Raw genomic sequence first — 19,962 nt, 5'->3', positions numbered from 1 at the left:
CACACAAGTCAAATGGTAATAAAGTGATTTAGCTGGTAGCTAGCTAGCATGTATGCTACTTTGGCGTCAACAAACAACAAGGAAGTGTTGGCTGGCTAGCTAACGCTAGCTAGCTAATGCTAACACCGAACCAAAATATTTCCACTTAATCTAAATTGTAATCTCTAATGTCATTCAAATATTATTCTTGTTTACAATTAATGCAATAGTTCGACCTACAAAAATAATGAAAAATTTCATTTTAATACCATCATTTCGAAGAATTTCAAATTTCCCTCCGCTTTCTGTGTGGGGAGAGACATCCCCATGATCCTGACTCCTCCTGAGTAAAGCCACGGCGTTGCCTTGGAGCTAGGCAAAGCCAGAAAATGTTTTTTTTTTGTGCCAAATGAAAATAGCTAGCTATCTACTGACATCATGTGGCAAATATGGGTACTACGGCTGTAAAGCTGTGTTTGGATAGGTAGCGTTTATTATTTCCGTATTTTTTTCCTTCCTACGTTTCCGTAGTTGCCTCGTCTTTTCAGTGCATACACCACTGCTGTTATTGTCCATGCACATATATTATTTATTTAAAATGTTAATGTCTCAGATGTGGTAGCTAACTCAGTTTAGGTTTGTTACAGTAGTTGTTGCTGCGTCTGGATTTGGTGATATCGTTTTGTTGTCCTTTTCCTGGCAAGGATGTCTTTCAGGAGGTTAACAAAGCTGGTGTGTGGGCTTGCTGGTGGAACAGCAGTACTTGTGGCAATGGCTGAACCGAAAGGATATCCTTTTGAAAAAACGAAACATAACGAAAGTTCAAGAAAATGGACTGGTCTAGGTGTTCTCCAAGCAGCAGTGCCTCAGACGTGGTCACCAGGCCATGACCACACTGTGACTGCCAGTGGGAATGGCTGGGACAGTAACTGGGATAAGTAAGCTATAATTAGCCTAAATTAATTTCTCATGAGCACATCGCTCAGTAAAGGGAGTATGATTGAACCAATCGAATCATTGATTCGTTGTCAATTGTCATTATGGGAATTTGTGTATGAAGTGAAACGATATGTTTCATAATTCCCTGATCTCTGCTTTTTCATGTGATTCATTTGTAAGGCGTGACCCCCTGGCACTCATAAATGGGAAGAAAAAGAAGGACAAAGAGATCACCAGTGAAGAACTGAACACAGAGGTGGAGAATAACAAACCCAAAGCGACTCGTCACATCTTCCTGATCCGCCACTCACAGTACAACCTGAATGGGAGTGTGGACAAGGAGAGGGTCCTAACCCCTCTAGGCATGTATATGAAGTGCATTGATTACAGTGTTGTAGCCATTTTTAAAAAGTATCAGTGAGGAGGCTGAAGTAAATTGAATCCAATAAAGCACTGATTGATTGATTGTTTGATTGATTTATAGGCAGGGAGCAGGCTGAGTACACTGGTCAGCGATTGGCTGCCCTGGGGTTGAAGTATGATGTCATGGTCCACTCCACTATGACCCGTGCCACAGAGACTGCCAGCATCATCAGCAAGCATCTTCCAGGTCAGAGACAACAGGACACCACTCATTCTAAGCTCGAATCAAAAGTACAGTACCAGTCAAAAGTTTGGACACACCTCCTCATTCAAGGGCTTTTCTTTATTTTTTACTATTTCCTTCATTGTGGAATAATAGTGAAGACATCAAAACCATGAAATAACACATATGGAATTGTGTAGTAACCAATTTTTTTTTTAATAAATCAAAATATTTTTTGAATTTGAGATTCTTCAAAGTAGCCAACCTTTGCCTTGATGACAGATTTGCACACGCTTGGCATTCTCTCAACCAGCTTCATGAGGTAGTCACCTGGAATGCTTTTCCAACAGTCTTGATGGAGTTTCCACATATGCTGAGCACTTGTTGGCTGCCATCTCAGTTGGGTTGAGGTCGGGTGATTGTGGCCAGGTCATCTGACGCAGCACTCATCACTCTCCTTCTTGGTCAAATAGCCCTTACAAATCAAACTTTATTTGTCACATGCGCCGAATACAACATGTGTAGACTTTACCGTGAAATGCTTACTTACAAGCTCTTAACCAACAGTGCAGTTCAAGAAGAGTTAGGAAAATATTTACCAAGTAGACTAAAATAAAAAGTAATAATAAAAAGTAACACAATAAGAATAACGAGGCTATAGACAGGGGGCACCAGTACCAAGTCAGTGTGCGGGGGAACCGGTTAGTTGAGGTAATTTGTACATGTAGGTGGGGGTGAAGTGACTATGCATGGATAATTAACAGTGAGTAGCAGCAGTGTACAAAAGATGTGGGGGTCAATGTAACTTGTCCAGTGGTGATTTTATTAATTGTTCAGCAGTCTTATGGCATGGGGGTAGAAGCTGTTGAGGAGCCGTCTGGTCCTAGACTTGGCGCTCCGGTACCGCTTGCTGTGCGGTAGCAGAGAAAACAGTCTGTAACTTGGGTGACTGGAGTCTCTCAATTTTATTGGCTTTCCTCTGACACCGTCTATTGTATAGGTCCTGGATGGCAGGAAGCTTGGCCCCAGTGATGTACTGGGCCGTTCACACTACCCTCTGTAGCGCCTTACGGTCAGATGCCGAGCAGTTGCCATAACAGGTGGTGATGCAACCGGTCAGAGTGCTCTCGATGGTGCAGCTGTAGGAACCTTTGAGGATCTGGGGATCCATGCCAAGTCTTTTCAGTCTCCTAAGGGGGAAAAGGTTTTGTTGTGCACTATTCACGACTGTCTTGGTATGTTTGGACCATGCTAGTTCGTTGGTGATGTGGACACCAAGGAACTTGAAGCTCTCGACCCGTTTCTCTACAGCCCTGTCGAGGTTAATGAGGGCCTGTTCAGCCAGCCTTTTCTTGTAGTCCACGATCAGCTCCTTTGTCTTGCTCACAATGGGGGAGAGGTTGTTGTCCTGGCACCACACTGACAGTTCTCTGACCACCTCCCTATTGGCCGTCTTATTGTTGTCGGTGATCACGCCACCACTGTTGTGTTGTCAGCAAACTTAATGATGGTGTTGGAGTCGTGTTTGCCACACAGTCATGGGTGAACAGGGAATATAGGAGGGGGCTAAGTACACACCCCTGAGGGGCCCCAGTGTTAAGGATCAGCATGGCAGACGTGTTGTTGCCTACTCTTACCATTTGGGGGCAGCCTGTCAAGAAGTCCAGGATCCAGTTGCAGATGGACTCCTTAGCTTAGTGATGAGCTTTGTGGGCAGTATGGTGTTGAATCCTGAGCTCTTGTCAATGAACAGCATTCTCACATAGGTGTTCCTTTTGTCCAGGTGGGAAAGGGCAATGTGGAGTGCGATGGAGATTGCGTCATCTGTGGATCTGTTGGGGCGGTATGCGAATTGGAGTGGGTCTAGGGTGTCCGGGAGGATGCTGTTGTGAGCCATGACCAGCCTTTCAAACCACTTCATGGCTACCGACATGAGTGCCACGGGGCGGTAATAATTTAGGCAGGTTACCTTCGCTTTCGTAGGCACAGGGACTATGGTCGTCTGCTTAAAACATGTAGATATTACAGACTCGGTTAGAGAGAGGTTGAAAATGTCAGTGGAGACACTTAACAGTTGGTCCGTCCATGCTTTGCGTACATGTCCTGGTAATCCGTCTGGCCCAGCGGCTTTGTGAATGTTGACCTATTTTAAAGGTTTTATTCACATCGGCTACCGAGAGCTTTATCACACAGTCATCCAGAACAGCTGGTGCTCTTGTGCATGCTTCAGCGTTGCTTGCCTCGAAGCGAGCATAAAAGGCATTTAGCTCGTCTAGTAGGCTCACGTCACTGGGCAGCTCGCGTCTGTGTTTCCCTTTGTAATCTGTAATAGTTTTTAAGCCGTGCCACATCAGACGAGCGTCAGAGCCGGTGTAGTAGGATTCAATCTTAATCCTGTATTGACGCTTGGCTTGTTCGATAGTTTGTCTGAGGGCATAGTGGGATTTCTTATAAACGTCTGGATTAGTCTCCCGCTCCTTGAAAGCGGCAGTCCTAGCTCGATCCGGATGTTGCCTGTAATCCATGGCTTCTGGTTGGGTTATGTACGTATGATGAAGCCGATGACTGACTGATGTGGAGTCCTCCTCAATGCCATTGGATGAATCCTGGAACATATTCCAGTCTGTGCTAGCAAAACAGTCCTGTAGTGTAGCATCCGCGTCATCTGACCACTTCCGTATTGAGCGAGTCACTGGTACTTCCTGCTTTAGTTTTTGCTTGTTAGCAGGAATCAGGAGGATAGAATTAGGGTCAGATTTGCCAAATAGAGGGCGGGGGAGAGCTTTGTATGCATCTCTGTGTGTGGAGTAAAGGTGGTCTAGGATTTCTTTTTTGTTTGCCTACATTAAAGTAGGCAAACAAAAGTCCCCAGCCACTAGGAGCGCCGCTTCTGGGTAAGCATTTTCTTGTTTTGTTATGGCTTTAGAGTTGGTTGAGAGCAGTCTTCGTGCCAGCTTCATTCTGTTGTAGTAAATAGACGGCTACGAATAATATAGATGAGAACTCTCTTGGTAGATAGTGTGGTCTACAGCTTATCATAAGGTACTCTACCTCAGGCGAGCAATACCTCGAGACTTCTTTAATATTAGACCTTGCGCACCAGCTGTTATTGACAAATAGACACACACACCCACCCCTCGTCTTACCAGAGGTAGCATCTCTGTTCTGCCAGTGCATGGAAAATACCGCTCGCTCTATATTGTCCGTATCGTCGTTCAGCCACGTCTCTGTGAAAAATAAGATGTTTGTTTTTGATGTCCCGTTGGTATGATAATCTTAATCGTAGGTCATCAATTTTATTTTCCAATGATTGCACATTAGCAAAAAGAACGGATGGCAGGGGAGTTTACTCGCTCGCCTACGGATTCTCAGAAGGCAGCACGCTTTCAAGGAGCGGGAGACTAATCCTTTTCCTGCGTATTCACGAAAAAGGCGTGGCCTGTTCCAGTGAAAGCAGGATATCCTTCTTGTTAAAGGAAAAAGTTTCTTCCAGTCCGCGGTGCGTAATCGCTGTTCTCATGTTCAAAATATATTTTCTGTCAAAAGAGACGGTAGCAGCAACATTATGTCCAAAATAAGTTACGCAAAAAGGAGAGATTCCAAGAACACAGGATGAGATGTTACTATCCTTTGTGCAAGCACTTCCAAGAGTTCATGAAGAGTGAGTGAGCTTGGTGAAATTTGGGGAGCACATCGTCAGTAGTGTACCTTTGGTTCCTGGGGTGTTTCGGCCTTTCACACTATACACCCTCCCCCAAATTCAAGGCACACTTAACCAGCATGACTTCCAGAGCATTCTGCAGCGATACGCCATCCCATCTGGTTTGGGCTTAGTGGGACTCATTTGTTTTTTTACCAGGCCAAACACATAGAAATACAAACATAGAACAAAAACATAGAATACCCACCCACATCACACCCTGACCAAAGTAAAAATAGAAACATACAAAGCAATCTACAGTCAGGGTGTGACATTGGGAGAATGTAAAACGTCAGCCATGTCCTTCGACGTCATCTTGGGGCTCTGCCTGGAGGTGTGTTGTGGGTGGGTATTCTATGTTTTTGTTCTATGTTTGTATTTCTATGTGTTTGGCCTGGTAAAAAAAAACTAATGATTCCGTATGTGTTATTTCCTAGTTTTGATGTCTTCACTGTTATTCTACAATATAGATAGTAGTAAAAATACAGAAAAACCCTTGAATGAGTAGGTGTGTCCAAACTTTTGACTGGTACTGTAATTCTAAGCCTCCAAACTGAACAGTACTAAACAACTTGTTTTGCTCTCTCTCTCTGCATTAGAGGTGGACAAAGTGAGCTGTGACCTGCTAAGAGAGGGTGCTCCCATTGAGCCTGTGCCACCAATCTCCTGGAAACCTGACTGTGTGGTGAGTGATCTGCTATCCTTAGTCCTGGAGATGGATACAATTACCCACTTGCACTTATTTTTCTTGTGCGATATTCACTTAAAGGCTTAACCTTCAAAGCAATCTGTTAAAGTGCTGTACAAAATTGGCTGTCAAACTTTCCCTCACACACTGTACTGGTGCTTTGGTTTCTGCAGTATCATGAAGATGGAGCTCGAATCGAGGCAGCCTTCCGTCGCTACATCCACCGTGCAGACAGCAAGCAGACAGAGGATAGCTACGAGATCATTGTCTGCCACGCAAATGTTATTCGCTACTTTGTGTGCAGGTTAGTCAAGTCATCAACAACATGCTAATGGAGTTGCATAGCTCAGCTAATTCATAGTGAGTGATTTGTCCTCGGTGAGGTGAACATTCAAGAGGTTCACAGATTACTGGAAAGGTGTGGAAAAACATGATCTACTTGTCAATGTTCAACACTGATAATATCGTCCCATGGTCCTGGTTTCCTGTAGTAATGCTTTAATCGGGACACATTTCTTTAGGCATTGATTGTGAGGTCAAATCTGTTATGGAACTGTTTCTCTTGGTTGATCCAGGGCTCTGCAGTTTCCCCCAGAAGGTTGGCTGCGGCTGGGCCTGAATAACGGCAGCATCACCTGGATCACCATCAGACCCAGTGGCAGGGTGGGACTGAGGATGATGGGCGACTCAGGCTTTATGCCTCCTGAAAAACTCACCCGTACCTGACACGCCTTCCAACACTGCTGGCCCCATGTAACCGGACCTTCTGCTGCCACCATTTCTCCTCTAAGATGGTTTTGCCCACGTTGGGAATCATTCTTTTGACTGCAGTTTTGTATTTAAAAATCATTTGTAATGTATTTTACAGACGGTGCCATTTCTTAGTAAATTGATTTGATAATGCTTTAATATGACATTTTATGAATAAACATGAGGAAATGTACTGACATCATATCCGTTTGTGTATAGGTATACATTAAAACAATAGATAATTTAAAACTCTTAATTTACCTTGAATCAGCTAGTTAAGTCATTAACAATATAAAACAATTTTCATAAGAAAAAGCATCATTACATACTGTATCACTTTAGTATTGGGAGCAGTGTACACCATTAGGTAAATTCAAAGTGTAATCTGTAGCTATGCTATCTGGCAGAAGAGAATGCTTGCATTGAGGACATGCATTAGTGCAAATATCAGCTCAATTAGTTACCAGATAAGGTAATAGTGGCTTGCATAGAAAAGCCCAAATAGTTACATGAATGGAAACTAGCACAAAGGTAAAATAAGGACATGTAACCTGTTAAATGGCAATGTAGTGGTCTCCTGCCTGGGTTCTAAAGTCAGACTATAGACCTGATGTGGTGGCCAACATTCCCTGTTGTGTTTTCAACACCACATTCAGATTGTGGGACATGACATCCTGTTTGCTTGTGGTTCCCCTGTGTCAGGTTGGGGAGTGGAATAGGGTCCTGCAGAGGATGGTCTGGGAGTAACAGCTCTGGGTATTGGGGCCTGGGCTGTGAAAGCTGAGCCTGCTGGGAGAACAGTTTGGTGTCCCAGTCAAGCTTCTCCTTTTCGGGCTTGGCCAGCTGGAAATACAAAACAGCAGCATTAACCACCTGAGAGTTATACAACAAAGCAGGATCAATGAGTTAGCCAGAAACTAACATTTGATTTAATGGTTCGTTTAAAAAAAAGCTCAACTTCAATATGTTTTTTCTTTAGTTAAATCAATTAGACCATGCCCATTTCAAACGCATCTTTCTACAAAATAAAAAATTACATCAGAATATTAAGACAAGTTAACTCCATAATCCTACTTTGTAGTATACCGCTCAAGAGTATCGAAGACCAGATACAGTTGATGTCGGAAGTTTACATACACATAGGTTGGAGTCATTAAAACTAGTTTTTCAACCACTACACATATTTCTTGTAAAACTATAATTTTGGCAAGTCGGTTAGGACATACTGTATACTTTGTGCATGACAAGTAATATTCCAACAATTGTTTACAGACAGATTATTTCACTGTATCACAATTCCAGTGGGTCAGAAGTTTACATTCACTGTGCCTTTAAACAGCTTGGAAAATTCCAGAAAATGATGTCATGGCTTTAGAAGCTTCTGATAGGCTACTTGACATCATTTGAGGTGTACCCGTGGGTGTATTTCAAGGCCTACCTTCAAACTCACCTCTTTTTTTGACATCATGAGAAAATCTAAAGAAATCTGCCAAGACCTCAGAATTGTAGACCACAAGTCTGGTTCATCCTTGGGAGCAATTTCCAAACGCCTGAAGGTACCACATTCATCTGTACAAACAATAGTACGCAAGTATAAACACCATGGGACCACGCAGCCGTCATACCACTCAGGAAGGAGACGCGTTCTGTCTCCTAGAGATGAACATACTGTGGTGCGAAAAGTGCAAATCAATCCTAGAACAACAGCAAAGGACCTTGTGAAGATGCTGAAGGAAACAGGTACAAAAGTATCTATATCCACAGTAAAACGAGTCCTATATCGACATAACCTGAAAGGCCGCTCAGCAAGGAAGAAGCCACTGCTCCAAAACCACAATAAAAAAGCCAGACTACGGTTTGCAACTGCACATGGGAACAAAGAAATATCCTCTGGTCTGATGAAACAAAATTAAAACTGTTTGGCCATAATGACCATCGTCATTATGGAGGAAAAAGGGGGAGGCTTGCAAGCCAAAGAACACCATCCCAACTGTGACGCACGGGGGTGGCAGCATCATGTTGTGTGGGTGCTTTGCTGCAGGAGGGACTGGTGCACTTCACGAAATAGATGGCTTCATGAGGGTGGAAAAGTATGTGGATATATTGAAGCAACATCTCAAGACATCAGTCAGGAAGTTAAAGCTTGGTCGCAAATGGGTCTTCCAAATGGACAATGACCCCAAGCATACTTCCAAAGTTGTGGCAAAATGGCTTAAGGACAACAAAGTCAAGGTATTGGAGTGGCCACCACAAAGCCCTGACCTCAATCCTATAGAAAATTTGTGGGCAGAACTGAAAAAGTGTGTGCGAGCAAGGATGACTACAAACCTGACTCAGTTATACCAGCTCTGTCAGGAGGAATGGGACAAAATTCACCCAACTTATTGTGGGAAGCTTGTGGAAGGCTACCCAAAACGTTTGACCCAAGTTAAATAATTTAAAGGCAATGCTACCAAATACGAATTGAGTGTATGTAAACTTCTGACCCACTGGGAATGTGATAAAATAAATAAAAACTGAAAGAAATCACTCTACTATTATTCTAACATTTCACATTCTTAAAATAAAGTGGTGATCCTAACTGACCTAAGACGGGGAATTTTTACTATGATTAAATGTCAGGAATTATGAAAAACTGAGTTTGAATGTATTTGGCTAAGGTGTGTGTACACTTCCGACTTCAACTGTATGTCTGCTGACACAGCATAAAGAAACAGAATAGGTATCTATCTCACCTTAGCCTCTGTGAAGAGGGATAGGCCAGAATGGTGGTCTTCCACTTAGTAATGCAAGGGTATCTCTCAAGGTCAATCTCCATGTTATTCATTGCAGACAGGACCTCACTGTCCAACTTGGTGGGAAATTCCCTGCAAGAAAGAGTCAAAGAACATTGGTTAGCATTTCCATTGGGCTACAAAGAAACATTTATTGTGCCAGTTTAAATTTCAACAGATCATTTTGACAGGTTGACTGATGTACAGTAAATAAACAAAGACTAGACTTACCCATCCATAAACAGTTCCTGTCTTCGTCTTGTAGGGGTGTCAGTCATCAGAATTGTGTCCTTAGCGGTGTCTCCTTCCGTTGATTTGTAAGATGCGCTAGAGGATCCCGAGTCTCTCCTCCTGTCTCCACCATCTCTGGGACCATCTGGGCCCTCTGAGTCTGAGCCCTCGTCTGCAGTCAGATACTCCTCAGAGCTAGGGTTAGAGAGCTCCTCCACCTGCCTCTTCCCCCGACTCCTCTCCCAGGTCCTCCAGAAGCTACCGTCCCCCAGGTCCAGGCCTTCTCTCCAAGGTACAGAGGGAGCCAGACATGCCTTCTCCGAGTCCTCCACAGTGCCAGATGCTACCTTTAGACTGGCTTTCTCAAACTCTGGCAGGAGGTTACACACAGGTGACTGGGAACTGTTCTCCACTGGTGCTGAGTTCTTGTCATTCAGGATGTGGTTAGACAGGGCATGGCTCTGGTGGTTTTTCTGCTCCTCTGAAATGACGGAAAACACATGAATTTGAGATTACTTTGGGATTTCCCTGTATAATTTCAAGCATGAAATAATATGTTATAACATGTTTGTAAGGTTGTAGATTTTCTATGGAAGTGCTTACCTTTGGAGGGTGTTGATGTTTTAAATCCACCACCGGTCTCCTCTGTCCTCCCATATTCTTCTCGGGGAAGCTCACTTCGGTCCTTCCTATCCAGATACTCTTCCAGCCTCTTCCATCCCTCCTCTGTAGACAGGTCAGTGAAGCTCTGAAGGAAGTCCCAGTACTCTGCCCAAGGATGCCCCATGCCATGTGCAATCTCCCTGTTGAGAGAGATCAGATCGATCAGAAAATATGCCAACTGTAGCCATTACATTTTTCCTTGACATGACATTCATCGATCGTCAGCAAGTTTATGGTTACTTGATAAAATGTGCTTGTTTGTTTCCTTAGAGTTTAGCCTATTAAAAGCTCACTGCAGTCAAAAACTATATTTGCCTATGCTTTACATATACACTGAGTGTACAAAACATTAGGAACACCTTCCTAATATTGAGTTGCACGTCCTTTTGCCATCAGTACAGCCTCAATTCGTCAGGGCATGGACTCATGTCAAAAGCGTTCCACAGGGATGCTGGCCCATGTTGACTCCAATGCTACCCAAAGTTGTGTCAAGTTGACTGGATGTCCTTTGTGCAGTGGACCATTTTTGATATACACAAGAAGCTGTTGAGCATGATAAACCCAGCAGCGTTGCAGTTCTTGACACACTCAAACTGGTGTGCCTGGCACCTCATTCCCTGTTCAAAGGCACTTCAAAATATGTTGTCTTGCCCATTCACCTACATACACAATCCATGTCTAAATTATTTCAAGGCTTAAAAATCATTTAACGCGTGTCCTCCCCTCCCCTGATTGAAGTTGATATAACAAGTGACATCAATTATGGATCATAGCTTTCACCTGGATTCACCTGGTCAGTCTATATCATGGAATGAGCTGGTCCTAATGTTTTGTGCACTCAGTGTATTTCCACACTATACGGTTGGAACAATATTATGAAAATTATGATAATGCCCTTTTAGTGTAAGAGCTGCTTGAAAAGACTCCCTGAAATTTCAACCTGTTTTTCCTGTGATGGTGGAAGCATTTTAATTCAAAACAATTACAGTAAGGTACTTCATTGTTCCCCAGAAATAATTTAATTTGACATAAAAACAGCTGCATTTGACCTTTAAAAAAGGTCACAGGTCCATTGTTCATTCACTCACCTCCCCACACGCTCTGCACCCCTGTCAGGGTCAGATTTGAGAATACGGTGGAAATACTCTGCTCGATCCCTGGGTGGAGTTCTCCATAGTCTATGGAACTCATCTGCCTGGAAGACCAAAACAGAAAATGGGTTTAGAGACAAAGGCCTGAGCCTCTATAGATGGATTATTTCATTGTACAATACTCCAAGCTATTGAGATTACCTTTGAAGGACTGAGGGGACCCACATATGCTCTCACAGTCATGACTGGGTCTATGGGACTCCCAGCCACTCCTGATCCCAGCGAATGAAAATCCACCTCCAGTGGGCTTGGAGACCATGGCAAACCAATCACAGGCTGGAAGCTGTTGTCTGTATCCCTCAGCAAGGGAACATAGCACCGTTCTGTCAGAAAAGGGTCAAAGTTAGCAATGTGTTCACATGTTGGCTTTTGCACATATAAAAAGGTTTTATAGCCATCATTGGCAAACATCTAAACGTACCCTCCAAATATTCCTTGATCTTCTTCTTTATGTCAGAGGTTTTGTTTTTCCTCTCACATATCACCTGTAAAGGCATTTATAAAGTCAAGTATTTAGTCCTGTAAATCATCTCTTTTCTGGCATGACATTCAGGGGACAATACACCTTACTGAAGAGAAATGGAATGCTTTACTAAGAGAAGGGTTTTAGTGCAAATTAAGTGGTTGTAATGTGGCTTACAGTAGAGGGCTTCTGGTTGTACTTGTTCTGACGGTGTTTATCAGTGGCCGGATGAGAACACAGTACGTTGACCACGTCTGGACAGCCAAACTTACAGGCAAAGTGAAGAGGAGTTTCATTGCTCTAAAGGGACATCACACACATTCAGTACATCTCATGAATACCTTACATACACACTTTAACGCTGACAGACTATAATGTCTGTGTGCATTGTGCTGACTACCAACCCCCATTGTATTACACAGTTACGGTTCATAGACTGCAAGTTCTCACTGCTTTGTCAGGTGTGTTGAGGTACAGGTCAACGAGGTAGCGGATGCGTTGGTGTAACATGGCCTCCTGGTCATCGGGATACATGAGTCTCATGAAGTCTGGGCTCTCCAGAGTGTCCAGGAGGAGCTGGACCATCCCTGACTGGTTCTCTTTGGCCGCCACATGCAGGACGTTATAATGGCATCCTTCCTATAAAAAAAAAAACAGGAATACAGAGTTATTCTACACCAGAGAATGTGAAGCACTATTCTGCTCCCATGGAAATGACAGAAACAATAATTATCTCAAATGCATACATGCACGATGGTGGGGTTGTCTCCAGATCCGATAAGGTAGCGTGGGTTGGCCCAGACCAGCTTGCTGAAGGCTTCCTTGTCCCCCTTCTCCACTGCCTTTCTCAGCTTGGCAGTCAGGTCCTGGGTGCGGGGGCTGCGGAATTCATTAGCCCTCTCCAGGTTCACAGGTAAAGTCCCTGATGCGGTAGGGCTTCCTGGGAGGACAAGGGTGTCATTGTATGCATGCCGGTCAACCTTTTTCTTGCTAATTTTACATGACACAAAAGAGGTGAATGATCCATTTAGCTTTCTATCTATATAGTAGCTCTATATTAGATAAAGCTATGCTATGAAGCAGACACACCTGTGTGGACTACAGGTTGCAGCGCTCCCTGGGGCCCGTCTGGTGCAGTTGTGCTGGCTACAGCTGGGCAATGTTCATTGATGCCTTTTGAGAATTTCTCAGCTTCCTCTCGTGTTGAGAAGGACTTAAACCTGGACTCTTTCATTGTCATCATGGCTCTCAGAGCTTTCTTCCTGTCCACATATACATGTACTTTGTCTGGTGGGGAAAACATAGTCATTCACCACACATTGAACTCAGAGACAATCTCTATCTTGCACTATTCATAGGATAAAAAGAGGTCATACCATCAGTGACCACTGACTCCTCCCAATGAGGACATACACCATAGTAAACAAGGGGAAATTCTGGTTCATCCAATTCCTCGGTCTCTTTGCACTCCTCTGCTGGTGATTTGAGTTCCAGGGTGTGGTCTGCTTCTACTGTATCTGTTAAGGGTCTATTAGACTCTGCATTGGAGGTGCTACCTTCACCAGTCACCCCTCCATCCCCTCCCTGCTTCTCCAGGAGGGTTCTGGCCAGCTTCCTCTCAAAGATGGCTCTTGTAGTGGTGGTAAGGGGGCCACACTTCAGCCCTGCCCCGATAATCTCCTGTCGTAGCTGATCTGGGTTCAGGGTCTGCAGCCTGCTCATGACTTCCTCCATGTTGCTGTCACTACCTAGGATAAATAAATGTGGCATACCCAGAGAAGAGTCATGTTACAAATATACTCTGAAGAATATACTACTACTCATTCGCATCAGAAATGACACTTTAACTCGTCGTTCCTGGCCTTAAAACAGTAGATAACCAACAAATAAAATGTGTCATAGGCTAAAGATAAAATGTTATTGAACCACTCTGGCCACGTTCTCTTCAAAATCACATGCATAATTGGCAAAACGATGGTCTAAAACGGAATAATTACTACACGCCATTGTAGCCTACGTTTATATATTTTGGGATGTGGAACGATTCCATGTGGAGAATATTGTAACAATGTAGCTGGAGCACGTATTCTGTTTACCTACGCCTGTTATTTACCTATCGGGGCGCAAGCTCATTGGTCAATTCAAACAAAACGATGCCCCGCCTTTTCCAATATGACTCATAATACAAATAGTTGTACATTTGTAATAATGTATGATGTCATTACATTCAACGTGCTGCAGCTCTAGTGCATTTGCATTTACACAATCGATAGTTACATATGTATTATTTAGGCTACGATACGTACTTAGGATGGCCCAATTCTCACAATATCTGCCCCATAATCATTGGTTATGAGAAACTTATAGTGCAAGGGCTAGGCCATATATTCCCATTGAGGAATGTACTACAACAGCTAACTTTTCCCTAGCCACCCTAGCTAATAGCAGCTAAGACCTGATTCAATTACGTGCCAGACATTTATTTAACTTAAATGGACTCGTAAACGTTCTCGAATACACTCAGATAATATCTTACTTCACAAACTCGTGCTTGTCGTCCTCCTGTGGTGTACTCATTACGTCAGTCAACGGAAACCGTTTAAGAACCGATAGCACCAAAGGTTTGTATAACTAAGATAGTCGTTTCCAATGGGAACAAGTGAGTCACAGTGGGCAGAACAAACAAGGAGGTGATCAGAACCAAGCACGAGATAGCGAGATCCTATTGGCGCGTTCTAGCAAATATTTGCATATTTCCGTTAGGGAACGCCTACTCTGTGAAGTGCGCGTGTGCAATAACTAAATTCGCATTTGCACTCCTTCTAAACAACGCATTTTTTTTAATTTGGCAAAGGGTAAAGTCTACAAAACATTGTCCACTCTGTTCGAAAAATATTATAGTTTTGGGAACAGAAAACTGTACTGAGCTCAAATGTGTCATTAATAAGAACATTTGCAGAATATCGGCCAAAATCCATCTCGTTCCATCTTCTCCCACTGCCGGCCACTGGGCTTCCTCTCACTACCATATTTGGTAGTGATTGGAAACGCCATGCGGAAGCTTCGCATTTATACGTCCAGTGAAATATCTGCCTCATTGTTCTAGCTGTGATAGCACTGACCAAGCAAACAGCAAACGAAACGGGGAGGGACCTTCTTCTTCTTCTTTTTATTGGCGGACTATATCCCAAAAGGTGTATTGCCGCAACCTACTGGGTGGGGTAAAAACGTAGATACTTTAACGAAAAAAAGTAAAGGTACTCTACTTCGTCAAATGTACTCAGATCCCTACACAAGCTCGGGGGCCTGACGCTTCAAACACACCGATAGTGTCATTGCGATTTGGCACACCAAAATTACTTTATTTCCAATGAAACGCTGCGTTTGCCTTGCACCATTGCCTTGCAGAGGCACTTGCAGTCGTTCAGTGTGGTGTTTTTGTGCAAAATAGTATGCAGCATAATCTGGAAATGTATGCAACAAAAGTTCAAAAATACACCTTCTGATACCATTTCTGTCCAGCCATCTATGCATACAGTTTGAAGCATATGGTCGATAAATCCAACATTTGCACCACACCGAATGCAACAATGCAACGCTGCAAGGCAAACGCAGCGTTTCTTTGGAAATTAATGTACTTCTTGTGTACCAAAATTCAATGACGCTATCGGTGTGTTAGACAGTATTCCCTGCAATGTTTCAGCCGTGAAAATCTTGGAGATCCAAGAATCTTTCAGCCGCTTTTACACTGATTTCCAGACCCTTAGATGTTTTGTATGTCTGACCTGTGCAATTATCACCTGCGCAATAAACGCAACAAAATCAACCTTCTTCACAATTAGATTTCTCAACTGACTGACATCCACAGACTGTTGGCCATCCACTACATTCATCATCTCTACTCGCTGCTTCGACAATTTTCACTGCCAATTTTCGACAGCCCTGATCCTTCCTAATTTGACCTTCACTCAGGGAACTCTGGAACGTGATTCCCATCACAATTGCACGACCTACCTGCATTTGACCAATAGAAACTCTCGTTTTCGTTGCAAAACATTTTCCATTTTGAGTAAACTGTTTGTTTTGCAACAGACAAAATGTTTTGTAACAGAATCAGTGTGATGAATACAACTCTTTTTTACAACTCCATTTTTTCCACACCCATTGGCCCACACTCCAATCAGACGGTATTCAAGATGTGTAATGTTTTAAAACTGTCATTGTGGAGTGCAGTATGATTTTATGAGAGGCAATGTTAGCCAGCAGGTGGCAATATACATTATGAAATAATCATATTCTCATATGATCCCAAATCCATGTGAGAGAATTCTTTTTTTTATTTTAAGCTGAAAGTGGAGTCTCAAGAAGACAGAAAATAAATAAGAGGCACCATGGACACACATGTAGACCTAGTATTTGTGTATGTTTATATAATGTATAGAAGTCCTCTCTCAGAGATAATGTAGGCTATAATACAGCTTCACCTCTCCACTACCTGAGACTAGGGGCTATTGTCTTCCTCCCCATAGGTTATTGAACTGGATGTGATGGTCTGAGAGAAGGCGCAATTTGACGATAATGCTTCTTCCCCCATTAGTCTCTGAATCTCACAGTCATAATGTCTCTCCTGACCCTTTTACAGATAGTTCTACCGGGGTCGCCCCTGACCCCTGCTGGAATTGAATTACCCCTGCACTCTTCCCCTTTCATCATGACAGAGCTGAGGGGAGCCAGTGGCATGTGGTGAGAGAGGAGATGCTACAGAGAAGTTCATTGGTTCATTCGCCTCTTTCCTTCCGCCTGCCAGGCACAGATGGTATTCTTTATTAGTGCCAGCGCCAGGTTCATTCTGCTCTGATGAGGACACTCGGTAGAGGGAGGGCCTGCCTGACATCCTCAGCGGTGACAGACAGCTAGCGGAAGTGGAAGAGTCCAGGGCAGCAGCCAAATGGCATGGCTGAGATAGGATGTAACTATATGGGAGTTGGGAGAGCACAGGGGGGCTTGGATAATATTTTGAGAACATCTGTCAGTGAATAGGCCTGAGTCTAAACAAAAGTCTGCAAACATACTTTATCATGTTGATTATTCAAACCAAGCAGATCTTGTCTGCTGTATGAAATAAATATGTTTTTTTAATATATTTGAGCATGACCATTATAACCAGAGTTTACAAAAATGCCAGATTAGGATCCTGGCTTGATTTATATTCATATACACTTTCATAACACCCATTTTTGAATGTGGAAATCTGACATGGTAATGCAGTGATTAGATTATCATCATGTTCTGATTGATTAATATAAGCACAAAGACATCTGTCTCAGCCTTTCAGGGTAAAAGTGATCACGTGGATGGTTTTCAATCTATAATTTAATTTTTCCTGCATTCCCTAAAATACTTTCACAGATTGCACAGGCAGCTTTCGCATGTTGTTTCTCTTTGTTATACTGTATTTCCCAGACAAAATGTATCCATATTTGCATCCCTCAGTATGTCCCCTTGGACATGCTATTGTTTTTGCTAAGCGTCTTTCTGGATAAAAATGATCTCAGTCTCTCTTCTTGTTGTTTGTCTTCTCTGGGATAAAACAGCAATATATACAAGATGTTGATTTTTCACCGCTTTTTCAAGCATTAATTAAAAACCGAATTGTCTTTTTAAATAGACCATTTCAGCTGTATGTGTGTGTGTGTGTGTGCGCGCGTGCGTGCGTGCGTGTGTGTGTGTGTGTGTGTGTGTGCGTGCGTGCGTGTGCGTGTGTGCGCGTGTGTGTGTTAAATCTAGCTAGAGGTACATTGAACCCTTTTTGTCTGACAGAAATATATCCCAATTTTAATTTCTTAATCTCTTTGTACAGTTCCACTTCATGCTATCAGAAAATGTGTCCCTTCCTTTTTTGTTGTAGACTATAGAAAATCATATGATTTACATTAGGAAGAATAACTGGAGTTTGCCAAAATAACATGGAAATAGACACAGTATTGTAAACATGTTGACGTACCGTAGCAGAATATTGTTTGAGTGAAAGGGGGTAATTAACATGCTGCAAAAGTCTGTTTGAGAATCTAATGTAAATTTAAACACACGTTCAGATGAGTGGCTGCTCTTTGAGTTTTACTGTTGAAATTCACTTAATGCTCTCCCTTGCTGGTTGTGCTCAGTTGCTAAATGAACGTCAATCTGCTTTGGAAAGTCATTTTTTTGCAACGAAATTGAGAAGATGATTGAAAAAAGAAAACTGAAGAGGAATATACCCACTGTGTTTTTTTTCCACATGGATTGATTCAAATGAAGGATTTTAAAATTCATCCAAAGAGTAAATGTTCTATTTCTACACTAATTCTATTATACAAGGGTATTCTTACTGTATGTCTATAGAAAAAAAGACTGACCTGGAAAATGTATTACAATCAGGGTGTATTGTTCCCGGTCTATGATTGACAACCAGCACCTGCAGTATTGTCAGTAACAACTGTAAACGGTGGTTTAACACAAATGAAGTTAGCCTAAAAGCATTTTTTCATTTTGCGTAAGGAGTCCTGATAGACTAAAAGCGGAGGGACCCTTTTCCAAATTATTCTGCTGTCACAAGCTCAAGGGGATCAAGGGGATCAAAGTAGTTTCCCTTTGATCAATCCGCTTATTTATAAATTCATTAGTGTGTTTTGCATTGTGTAAGGCTGGCAGCAACAACAGTTACGAGGATAACATTTCTCCATGTATTGTATATCATATAGAACCAGGGTTGGCATGGTAACCTCATTTGCCATTGGAAGCCCTTTTTAAAATTGAAGAATGGCACTCAGGGGTATTGTCAAAACATATTTCAATATTCTTCATGAAAGCAGCTGTACATGTAGGTTTCAAATGGTAATTTATATGACATTGTGCATAATGAGGGTCCAATTTCCTTTTTTTAAAGAACACAGCTGTCAAATTTACTTTAGGGCACAATTAAAGTTCAGATTTTAAGTATGTCTTTTTAAGGTGTTTATTGGCTCACACAGCGTTATAAATATTCACTGAGGTGAGCAGTAAGCCTATCTGTGCTACAGAGTGAACTGTGATGTGCTTAATATGTGGATAAAATGACAGGGCTGTTTGAAGGCTAATTGAGCAACTGCAAATGAAATGATGATGTGGTCATGAGGTGTTTCTGCATGTCTGCGTAAATAGGAAATGAGGTCACAGATGCAGGATGGCGGGGTAGGGGGTAGGAAGCTTAAGGGCAGAGATGGGTGCAGCTGTTTTACCCTAAAAGCCAGCCAGTGGGAGTAGAGTCCCTTCTGAGAGCAGAGCACAGTATGAGCTGCAGGAGCATTGGCCTGGACACGCACACACAAGCACACACACATGCACACACTTACTCACACAAACACGCACATACACACGCACGCACGCACGCACGCACACATACACAGACAGACACACACGCACACAAACACACGCACGCACGCACACACAGACACACTCACACACACACACACACACACACACACACACACACACACACACACACACACACACACACACACACACACACACACACACACACACACACACACACACACACACACACACAGGTACACCCTAGATCCCTCAGGCAGACAGCCCCTGCTGTGTTGCCATTAGACATTAGAGATGAAAGACAACTACCCAGATAAAGCTTGCAAATACTATATATGCTTGGAAATACTGTTTGCAATAAATATAGCCCCATGTAGCCCCGATGTGAACAATCTAAAATGTTCATACTACAATTACTGTTGGAGCAATTTGGCTTGTGCCAGTGGTATTTCATTTGGAATCACCAGTACAGTCACAGTCAATTAGTTATCACACAACCTTGAAACCATCCCTACATACACAACACACCAGACAAAGAATACAGCACTCAAACCTTTTGCAAGTGTAATAAAATACATGTATAAAAGATTGAGGCACTTCAGGTTGAACTCAACGACCTCGTGAACAATCCAATCCAATCTGTTTATGATTGGCCTGTGGTGCATTTTGAGCTGATGCTCAATTCAGT

General features: G+C 42.8%; 3 protein-coding genes across 6 annotated transcripts in view; 1 reads left to right on the top strand and 2 right to left on the bottom strand.

Annotated features, from left to right (window-relative positions):
* The window catches only part of cplane1 (ciliogenesis and planar polarity effector 1), a 32,621-nt gene extending 32,019 nt beyond the window's left edge, over window positions 1–602 (bottom strand). For 2 of the 3 annotated variants that reach the window (XM_036977440.2, XM_036977441.2), the window contains exon 1: window positions 249–602. The gene's annotated coding sequence lies outside the window, so the exon portion shown is untranslated. The remainder of the gene's footprint in view (window positions 1–248) is intronic. The other variant, XM_090234770.1, reaches the window with a different exon arrangement.
* On the top strand, window positions 501–6,835 carry LOC110523764 (serine/threonine-protein phosphatase PGAM5, mitochondrial). Its single transcript, XM_090234773.1, has 6 exons — window positions 501–917; window positions 1,099–1,284; window positions 1,407–1,528; window positions 5,804–5,889; window positions 6,066–6,196; window positions 6,468–6,835. The coding sequence occupies exons 1-6, from the start codon at window positions 685–687 to the stop codon at window positions 6,616–6,618; spliced, it is 909 nt and encodes a 302-aa protein (XP_090090899.1). The 5' UTR covers window positions 501–684; the 3' UTR covers window positions 6,619–6,835.
* Window positions 6,782–14,604, bottom strand: LOC110523762 (ankyrin repeat and LEM domain-containing protein 2). 2 transcript variants are annotated; one of them, XM_021602754.3, is made up of 13 exons: window positions 14,461–14,604; window positions 13,301–13,672; window positions 13,014–13,211; window positions 12,671–12,864; window positions 12,375–12,563; window positions 12,102–12,224; window positions 11,883–11,946; window positions 11,603–11,784; window positions 11,399–11,505; window positions 10,251–10,450; window positions 9,648–10,128; window positions 9,378–9,509; window positions 6,782–7,485 (listed from the first exon to the last, which is right to left on the bottom strand). In XM_021602754.3, exons 2-13 carry the CDS (start codon window positions 13,656–13,658, stop codon window positions 7,341–7,343), a joined length of 2,373 nt encoding a protein of 790 aa, XP_021458429.1. In that variant the 5' UTR covers window positions 13,659–13,672; window positions 14,461–14,604; the 3' UTR covers window positions 6,782–7,340. The 2 variants fall into 2 exon arrangements, with proteins under 2 accessions (XP_021458429.1, XP_090090897.1); XM_090234771.1 differs by lacking the exon at window positions 6,782–7,485 and adding an exon at window positions 8,081–8,211 and having other exon boundaries at window positions 14,461–14,597.
* Window positions 14,605–19,962: the final 5,358 nt, after the last annotated feature.

This window comes from Oncorhynchus mykiss, chromosome 5, assembly GCF_057628025.1.
Source record: "Oncorhynchus mykiss isolate SJ-2025 chromosome 5, ASM5762802v1, whole genome shotgun sequence".
NCBI classification, from domain to species: Eukaryota; Metazoa; Chordata; class Actinopteri; order Salmoniformes; family Salmonidae; genus Oncorhynchus; species Oncorhynchus mykiss.
The sequence above is the reverse complement of the archived record's forward strand: the minus strand, read 5'-3'. Positions and strand labels throughout refer to the sequence as shown.

Coding starts and splice junctions, on each gene's coding strand:
- LOC110523764 (XM_090234773.1), top strand. CDS start 685: ATGTCTTTCAGGAGGTTAACAAAGCTGGTGTGTGGGCTTGCTGGTGGA. Junction 1,285..1,406: donor GTCCTAACCCCTCTAGGCAT/GTATATGAAGTG, acceptor ATTTATAGGCAG/GGAGCAGGCTGAGTACACTG. Junction 1,529..5,803: donor CATCAGCAAGCATCTTCCAG/GTCAGAGACAAC, acceptor TCTCTGCATTAG/AGGTGGACAAAGTGAGCTGT.
- LOC110523762 (XM_021602754.3), bottom strand. CDS start 13,658: ATGGAGGAAGTCATGAGCAGGCTGCAGACCCTGAACCCAGATCAGCTA. Junction 11,785..11,882: donor GATCAAGGAATATTTGGAGG/GTACGTTTAGAT, acceptor CTTTTCTGACAG/AACGGTGCTATGTTCCCTTG. Junction 11,506..11,602: donor GTCCCCTCAGTCCTTCAAAG/GTAATCTCAATA, acceptor TTGGTCTTCCAG/GCAGATGAGTTCCATAGACT.